General features: G+C 42.2%; 1 protein-coding gene across 8 annotated transcripts in view; it reads right to left on the bottom strand.

Moving 5' to 3' along the window:
* Positions 1-1,738: 1,738 nt before the first annotated feature.
* MBNL3 (muscleblind like splicing regulator 3) overlaps positions 1,739-9,727 on the bottom strand; it is a 97,160-nt gene continuing 89,171 nt past the window's right edge. For all 8 annotated transcript variants that reach the window (XR_014229414.1, XR_014229415.1, XM_082323586.1 and 5 more), the window contains one exon: positions 1,739-9,343. Coding sequence is in view for 1 of the 8 variants with exons in the window: in XM_082323590.1 (XP_082179716.1) it covers positions 9,323-9,343 (21 nt within the window). In the remaining 7 variants the exon portion in view is untranslated. The remainder of the gene's footprint in view (positions 9,344-9,727) is intronic.

The raw sequence follows: 9,727 nt of genomic DNA, 5'->3' as shown, positions 1-9,727 counted from the left end.
TAAAATCTCTTGTTAGGGCCACCCATGAATTTCAGTGCTAGCACGGGACTCCCATCCCCACCCCTCCCCGCGGGGATGCTTCTCCCGTGCGGAGCTGGTGTCTCCAAGGAGCCAAGGCTCAGCCCTTCCCGCAGCTCCGAGGAAAGCAGCCCTTAAAGCCCCTGTCCCCTTCCCGCAGAGAAAGCGAACCAGAGGAAAGCTGGCAATAAAGACTCGTGAATGACCATTCAGGAGGGATCCCATCCTTCCACAACATCCACTGCCTAGATAAGTTTCAGTTCTCCCTCTTTTTTGGCTTTAGAAACAATTCAGGCATTTAATTGTGCCATCAGATGAGGCAGGAGTCATTTATAGAAAAAAGCTGTAAGTGGCCTTGACACACAAATGGAGTCAATTAACCTGCAAGAAATCAGGGAAACAGGCTGACGAAAAAGAAACACTTATATAATTCCTCCTGAGCTCAGTCTGTCTTTCCTCAAAGTCAATGGCTTGTCCTACTAAAGGTGATGGGGAGGAGCGGTGTCTGCACAGCCTCCTCCTGCAGCGGGCCTCCTCGCCGCACCACTCCTCCTCCCGAGCAGCTCCAGCGGACCTGCACCCCTGAAATACCGATTTTCAAACTCCTGTCCGTCCCGTCCCGTCCCCCCCCGCGCCGAGTCAGGTTCTTAAACTCTCCTGGGAAATGGCAACAATTCCTCCCGTGCTGCACCCCCCTCCCTCGTCTTGGCACCAAACCCCTCTTGTTGCATGACCCGGGCTCACCCGTCACCTCGGCGTCCCCGTGTCGCAGCAGCCGGGGTGCCGAGGCCAGCCCGCCGCTCAGACGTTAGCAGAGTTAAGCTACTCACATCTTCAGGGGCTTCCCGATGTCCTCTTCTGCTGCTGCCCACGAGCTGAGCGATGCTGCAGCCCGGCATGGCCACGCTTGGTGCCTCCAGCTGGACCCAACGTGTGTTGAGATCAGCCTGTAAAAGCTACAGCTCTTAGGGAGCGAGCAGTGAGCTCAAGCCAGTTAAAGGGTAAAAGCCCCCTTTTACGGCAATGCTGTTGGCATGCAGGTGGCGACCAAGGTGGTAACACCACTGAGCAACTTTCTTACCTCTACATCTACGCAACATTACAGAAGGGACAAACAAACTCGGCAATAAGCAATTTTCTCTTGCAGAAGTCTAGAGCAAGCTTAGCTGCGGTTGCTCTGGGCCGCGGCGAGAGGCATCGCCAGCCCGCGCCGGCCGGAGGCGTGAGCCTGGCAAAGCAGCCCGGGGACGAGCCGGGCACTTGGAGGAGCTGGGGAATCCAGGCCGCCACCAAAGGGAGCTTACTGTTGTATTATTGCACTGGGACGTTCAAAACGGTATCTGACACAAATGCTGAAAGAGAAAAATTAATACACACATCACTGTGCCACAAAAGCTGCAGGCCTTTGAACGATAGTCAATTTATTCTTCACGGTTATCTTCAAATGCACAGCTCTGATCTCCTCGCTAATCACATCACAGATAGGGTCAGGAAGGAAGCATGGAAAAATACGAGCCAAGCATAGCACATCACGTGTGTCTCAGAGGGTCTAAGGCACAAGAGAAACCAAAAGGCAGCATCTGGAAAGTTTTACTTTTTATTTTTCTAAAATACAAATGTCTTTCTTGTGTTAGTAACTTTTAATATGATAGGCCGAATGCATCCGATAAAAAGGAGGCACTGGCTACAGAATTCAAAATACTGAAGGTATTTTCTGGAAAGAAATTTATTCTGTTGTTCTACACTTTAGATATAACATTGAATCAAATTCATTAGTTATTATTTTTACATCAGAACCTTTAAAGTTTGGGACTAATAAACTGGAACTTGAAAAGTTTTTAAAGTAAACTCCTATTAATGTGTAGATATGGATCCATAAAAAACATAACCAAGAATTTTATACACTTTATTAAAAGATCAAAAAATAAACAATAACAATATAGAAGTAACATACTAAAATGAGTAGCATTATGCACATTTCTAAAGCACGTACAAGCACTACAGCAATATAACGTGGCAAAAAGAAAAATAAATTCAAAGCGTACACCCTGTTGGTAGCAGTTGAGGGAATGAACTATCATGTTATGGAACTGAAATATTGCATTAAGCCTATGCCTGTCTGGATCCGATGATATTTTAATTTCTTACAATTCCACAGGGCTAACTGTAATCATTTGTATATATTTTCTAAACTATACCCTTAAATTGATATCTAATGTTTCCCTTACTTTGTTTTACCAGAAATGCCTATGAAAAGAAGAATGTGCTTCAAAAATCTACTTTACACAGTACAGTATAAATGTTTTTATATATTTAAATTAAAAATTTACAATTTAGGAGAACATTCTCTCTTTGATTTTAGTGATTGCCTAAAATACAATTCTTTATTTATAAAAAAAAATAGTGATCTGTTGTCAGGTGATATAATAAAGAGTGTGGGGAGTCTCGGTTCGTTTTCATGATTTAAAATAAAAATATAATTAAAACAAAGCTAATCGGAAAGAAAAAAAAAATCCCATAATCCAATCTAAGAATGGTCTTATCATCCCCTCATCTGCTAGGATACAAAAGCCATGGCAACAAAATCATTTGGCTTCCACCACTATCAAATAGCATCTGTGTACAGTAATAAAGAACTGGAACCTTGTAATTCGGTGTCAGGTAATTCTCTCTGTTGTGTGTTTGGAAAAATAACTTCATTTTATTTAACGGTTGTGGTTTTTTTGCATGTTTAAATATCTCATTTGAGAGGCATATAGAGTTATTTTTGATGATAGAGGATGTCGGTAAAGATCACTAGCAAAGATTTTAGCAGTGTTGTCATGATCATGCTCATACCCCAAGGAAAAGAAGTTTGACCAGCTACGATTCATTTCACATAGTGCAAAATATTTTTCTCTCATAATCCTAGAAATGAGAAAGAGCTTGATTACAAAAATTGATTACGGCAAAGGGAAGCCTTAGTAGCATGGTGGCTAGAATTAGCTGATTATTTCGTATTAAAATCTAGGTTGTTATAACGCCCATGAAGAGAGGCGACATCTGATTTTTTCCCGTTGTAAAGACACTGGGACCGCAGGATGGCACGGCTCCGACCCAGCAAACCGCCCACTTAGGCAAACCCCGCGGTGCAGTGCGGGCTGCCTGGGCACCCGCTGCCGTCGCCAGGAGTCGGAAACGCCAGGGATGCCAGCAGCGGTGGCCCAAGAGCGGGTCTTGCGCTTGGCAGTGACACCACAGCCCCCAACCCTGGAAGGGGCAGGGAGACGGCAGCATCGGGTGCCACCACCCACTGGTTCTGCACTGGGGTGCTCGACTCATCGCTGGAGTCGGGACCAGCCTCACAGCAAAACCTTTCTGAAGCAAATCTGGGGCTTGGCTTTTGCAAAAAAAAAAAAAAAACCCAAACTTGTTCTAATCAAAAAAATAAATGGGTCAACGCGGGCGCTTCAGCTTCTCCAAAATCCCCCCAGTCCTGCAGAGCCCTGGCAGTACCACCAACACAGCGGAAAGGGAACCGAGAGGCCGCTCAGCAGGCTGGGGACCACGGCTGTGCTCTCCTTTGGTGGCAGCTCAACGGGGCTCATTAACCCCAGCCAGAAGCACGAAGCCGGCCACGCTGCCACGGTCAGCCTCCACCTCCCTGCCCCAACGTCCCTCTGGCAGCGCCGTCTGAGCGGGCAGCACCAGGCAGCGCTGCCACGGAGCTCTCTCAAATGAACGCCACGGCCGTCGTACAGCAGAGGTCACCAGCCCAAGACAATCCAAAACTGTCCCCGTCCATCCACTGCTCATCAGTCCCTTCTATTTTGTTACCTTGCCCCAAAACACTAAAAAAAAAAATTTAAAAAATCAGCAAGTTGCAACATTTCAAATTCCCTCTGGGATTTAAAACACTCGCTGCAATGACAGTCACCTCTAACAGATAAACACTTCGGCTAGAAATAGGATTAGGTGCTAGGAAAAATGTGTGTGCGCTGCCACGGACCCATCAGTCCTAATAGAATTCACCGAGAACATAACTGATCAGAAACATGACCTAGGGTGTGTTTGAAAATGTAGGCCGATTAAAAAAGAAAAAAAGTAATTCAAATCTTTGCTAGTGACCTTACTAATTAATTAAGCACTGTTTCCCATTTCTCCGTGCTGCAGGTTGGAGCTGACCTGTTATCAGTCTGCTGTATAATAAGCTATGGCAAACTACAAAGCTTTTACAACAGCAAAGCAACATCATGCTTTCAGATAAGTTTTATAGCAAAAAACTCCTCCTTTTCAAAGCCTTAGTAATACCTATCTCTTTTACAAACTTTTCCTGTATTATTACAGACTTTTTATATTCAAAATAAGTTCCAAGGATTTCTTTCGTGGACTATGTACATAAGTGCAAAAAAGGTGTGTCTCACACATTCGTACACTAACTGAATCAGTTTAACTGCAGCATATTTGTATCTTCAACACTGTTACGGGGTCATTCCACAATATTTTTTTTTCTTATGTACAGTTTTTGCGAATATAAATTAGTATTAAAATAGTTATATGCTTAATTATTTAGCCCTGATCGTAACGTAATCGTGTGAGTGCTCAATTTCTGGAGAAAAGAAAATTGCAGGCAGAGCTACAGTACTGAAACGGATTAATTCTGAATTCCCACCGCGTGAATGAACGTGAAATGAAAGCAAGACCGGTCACTATGTCGTAAATACAGGCTGTCGTGTTTTCGAAGTGAAAATACTGTGGAATAACCCTTGCCACACAACAATTTCTACAAGCTATAAAACCTGACTCTAAATCCATGTGTTGTAAACTTCTTGACTGAAAAAGTGACCTTAAAGACACAAATTCAGCGTTCACATGGGACTTTGGGATTTTAAAAATATTCAATCATATCTTTATCTGACAGTATCGAACTGTACCTTTAACAAGCTCATACTGTTACACATCACTTTTAATTTACATGTGAAAATTTCACAAATAATGTATACAAAGGTAGCCATGTTGTAGTTTTGTTGCCATAGCAACAACAACTTAATATAATTAGTTAACAATGAATCTATCATTGTAGGAGTTACATACAAAGTTAATTTTGTTCTTAAACTGTAAACTATACAAACTAGTTATGGACTGTATTCTATACCTTACCATGCTTCAGTGTTGGTTTAGAATATAACTAAATGGGCTGAATACATGTATTAAAAATTTTAAACTTTCTCTAACTCTCCTTCAAAATTAAATTCATTAGTTACTAAAGATATCAAAAAAGCAATAATGAAAACCTTAAAAACTAATAGTAGAGAAATGAAAATATATGACATGAATTAATGCGTTGTAGCCTAGTAACAATGTGTTGTAGATCTATTTACATTTGGATTAGGCTATCAACTATTTTTTTTTTTTAAAGTTATTACAGTCTTTAACATACAGTATATACTCTAAGGCCTTCAACAGGCACATGGTAAAATCAGGTCAATATCAAACTAAATCCATTCAACAGGAATGGGAAATTAGATTTTCCTCATAAATTTCACCTTTTTCAATTTTCATGTCTGTGAAATGTACAAGGGCTAAACAAAACGAGGACTCCAGTTTCTCAATCATTGTGTACCCGCGTGTCCTAGAGCTACTCTACCGCGCCAGCCAGCAGCCCGCGAGGTGGAGGAGAAGACATCTCACCAGGCACGCGCGTCTCCTCCTCTGGCCAGCTTGCACCCACGAGACACATACCCATCTCCATCGCCGCCTCGACGGTGGTGGCCCAGCTCCGGCGGGTCGTCCGCCGCCACCGGCACGCCGTTTGGACCCCACCGCGGGAACCCGGAGCGCCGGCGCGGCCGCGGTTGGCGGCCAGCCCGGCGGTGCCGCCGTTCGGGAACACTCCGAGCACGGTGTGAGACGGATCGATGGCAGAGAGGAAAAGCGCTTCGGGGTGTTCGGGAAGGGGGCCGGCGCGGGCTGGCCAGGGAGGTAACAGTTTCTAGAACATCGCGATGCAAAAATACACAGTCAAAAATCATCAGCTAGAAATTTCCAACTAAAAAACACGGCTGATTGTGAAATCATGTTCCAAATTACTAAAAACACTGTATTTAACAAAAATAATCTTAATAGTTTTATGAATCCATTTTATTTTAAATCCCTCTTTTATTGTCTGCTTATGTTACAGTTTAGTAGTAGTACTTTTTATTGAAACTACTAACAACCTTTTTTCGTGAAAATGATCAATCTCAGCTTTCATTTTCCCTCTGCATGACCCGTTTTATCCAAGTTTCAGCATTTCTTGCATATTGTTTGCATAAGGCTGAGAGAAATGGACAAAGAGAAATAACTTTGGATAAATAAAAAATATAGGTTCATGGAAAGTGGGAAGCTTATAAAAATGTCACTAAAATTATATCGATTTAAACAAACTTACATACATCTCTCGTCAAATAAAGGATGATATTCATGCTTTTATGACATTTGTTTAGAGTCACTAACTAGCTCGGTGACTTTGTAATAGTCTATTAGGAAATTTATAGTCTGGCGACTGGTTTTTTTTTTCTTTTCTTTCTTGAACAAAGAAAATTAGAGCAAGTCATTGCACAACTAGTTTAAATAGTGCTACCTCAAAATGGCATTTTTGCCGAGATTGTTTTGAATTTGGTGAAGTTTAGTGCTTCAAGCTTTTCTTTCCTTAAACTCATTTACAAATTAACTCTAAATTTGCCAGCAATATAAAAACTGTTGTGGCACCTAATATAACTACCCTGAACATCCCTCATTGGACCTCTTTAATAAAAAATAATCCTTAAACGCTTTTTTTTTCAGTGCTTTAAATGTGACATGAAAACAGCTGTATTCTAGGTTTACATTCTATGCACATCTATGCCAGATGTTTAAGTCGATAAATAAAATAGGAGGTTACATCAAAGTGTCAAGATATACAAAAATCCATTTAGCACTGAAAAAATTCCAACCTCCTTGAACTCATAAAGCCATACAAGCTTGAATGCATCCTTTCTGGCTTAAGAAGATCAGCTCTGTTCTTTGTTGAGGCACTGGCACAGGTTGTGCAAAACCCATTTTTGATACACAAATAATTTCAAACAGGAAGTACTCAAATCCACTTTTTCCACTAACAATGTTATGGTTTTGGGAAACAGAAACTCAGTGGTGAAAAGAACAGGTATGCGGTCGCCAATATAAATGAGAGTCACTGATTTCAGGCAATGCTGCTGCTTGTGAACGCTGATGGCTGGGGAACGTCTATGGACACAAGCGACTGTCAAAACACAGGGTTCCTAAAGGAGGGTCTTGGGTGGGGATGTTCTTCCCCCCCTCCTTCAGGGTTTGGTTCAAAGCCTGCTGAAATGAATGGAGAGATTCCTTCTGGCTCAAGGCCTTTTTGAGCCGGGCTCTTCAAAGGTTCTTGCTATGAATGAGTCTCCACGGGCAAAGGGTCAGAGCCTGCTCTGGGATGCACTGGCTGTGCCCTAGGTGCCCCTCCATCACTTGTGGTCCGTGGAGATTACACATCTAGCAAACTATCTGTGCTCACGCTGGAGGAGAGGGGGCAAGGGAAGTCTCTAACCAAGGCCAAGGAACTTGGAAAAGACAAAAAAACCTGGTTGTCAGAATTTGGCACCCTACAGGACCACTGTGAGCTCGGGGTGGCCAGCCCTCCGGACACTGGGAGCTGGCCTCTTGCTTGGTTTCAATAACTCTTTCTCCTTGTATGGAGTTCATGGATTTACAGCAGCAAATCCAGCTCTTCCATAATGCCAATGATACTGTAGAGCTATGACAGGGATGAATTTGGCTGTATCGTCAACCAAAATGCATTCTGCAGCCAGATTGTTCAGCAACGCAGCATAACGACAGGCTGGGCTGTCCAGGGTGCACGGGCTGGAAATCGTTTTATTCGTGCGTGTGAAAAGGAGGTATTGAAAACTAGCCCTTGTTGTGCGGCAAACATTGCTCTTGATCAAGTAGAAGGTGCCAAAATAAATCCACTGACCTACAGGAGCTCCATTAAGATGAATGTTTATCTACAGTAGAAAGCTCAGGCTGAGCTTTTTCCTGCTTTGTTACTGCTGTGTTTGCTTTAAAGGGCCAGAGATCACGGGGAAAAAAAATCACCCATTTACAGAAAATGGTGATTAAATTATCGGTGCACGCTGACAAAATTTCAAGAAGAGCCGCATAAGATTTCAGGCCGAAATGTTTCAGCATGCTTAGTGGAAACAAGCCCCCGGGCACGTTATTAGCCAGCTTGGGCTAAGTCATAGCCATGGGCCCACTCCAGCTCACGGCTGGCATTTGCTCCTCTCCAACGCAGTGAGTCTTTGCCCAACTGAAGCTGTCTCATTTCACCACCTATTTTTTTTTTATTTTGACTGCACCATGAGAACAGCAAGAGAGATTGTGCGCCGTTTGCAGCTGAGAATGCACTTCAATGGACAACAGAACTGCAGAAACCCCTTGATGCTTACCACCATCTGAGCAAATTGTTCCTGTCCCCTGACTGAGCCTGGGCTTTTGTGTTTTTTTTTTTTTTCCCCAAAAGTTTCCAGAATCAGCTCATTGTATTGAAAGAAACACCCTGAACTAGACTAAAATGACAGCTGTCCTTTCACATTAGTTGTACTAAAAATTTGGAGACTCTATCTGAAGGCAAATTTTAAATGATAAAAGGAGCATTTAACACAAGCAACTTTAGCTGACGTTAACAGCAAAATCCAGCAAAGGGCAGAACATTCCTGTGTCGTGTTTTTCAAGCACATAATTCCTGTTTCCCACAATAACATTTTTAGTAAAAAACAAACAAAACCCCATAAAACCTACAGTATATGAAAACTTAAGACATAACAATAATGAAAAAATGGTATTGAGTATACTTGATAATGATGTACACTTTAAAACAAATCAATAGACTATGATGTAAACAGAACAGTAAGATAACACTTTAAAAACAAGACAAACATTTATCCATCGATAGTATACAGTAAACCAACAGTCCGCTGTGCAGATGCACTTATCAGGATGGTAGTCATAAAATGATTAAGTGTGTTAAAGTAATGTGTTATAAAAGTCTATTATAATTTTCTACTTGTATATCTCATATAACAGAGCGCTGTTTGTTAATTGTTTCTATAGTGCTTTTTTTTTTTTTTTTGACATTCCCATTGATCAGTTTTTGGTTAACATGTAGGCTGCAACAGGCTTACTGTAGAGGTGGTAGAGAACGATAGAGGGAAGAGGGGATATATACAGAAAGGCCATGCGCAGCTTCCCACCAAGAAGTCCTGGTGCTCCATAATTTTACTGTTCAGAATTTCAACATGGTCTGCTGCAGGGGAAAGAAGAAACAACAAAGAAAGAGTGAGAAGTTAGAGAGAGATACATCTCTATTTTAATAAAAGTCATTCTCATAAGATGCATTTACATCCTTACTGCGTTGCCCAGGAGGTTGCCATTAGTATGTTGCAGAGAGAAAACATTTTATTCCCTTAATTTTTTGACTTACGGTGAAATTGCTAATAACGCACTAGGTGTCCTCTTTAATCTGCTTTCCATTTCCAGTGTGCTACACACACTGGCAAGAAAATTAGTGAAAGAGGGAGGTGGGCAAATAATAGCCTTATTTTTGGACAGGATGGCAGGTAGAGAGTGACTAAGGAGAGGGCCAAAGGAATCCCTGACCCCTGTTAGCTCCTGTTTCCTTCGGAGAGAG

The sequence above is a fragment of the Platalea leucorodia genome, assembly GCF_965183815.1.
Source record: "Platalea leucorodia genome assembly, chromosome: 10".
Lineage (NCBI taxonomy): Eukaryota > Metazoa > Chordata > Aves > Pelecaniformes > Threskiornithidae > Platalea > Platalea leucorodia.
The sequence above is the reverse complement of the archived record's forward strand: the minus strand, read 5'-3'. Positions and strand labels throughout refer to the sequence as shown.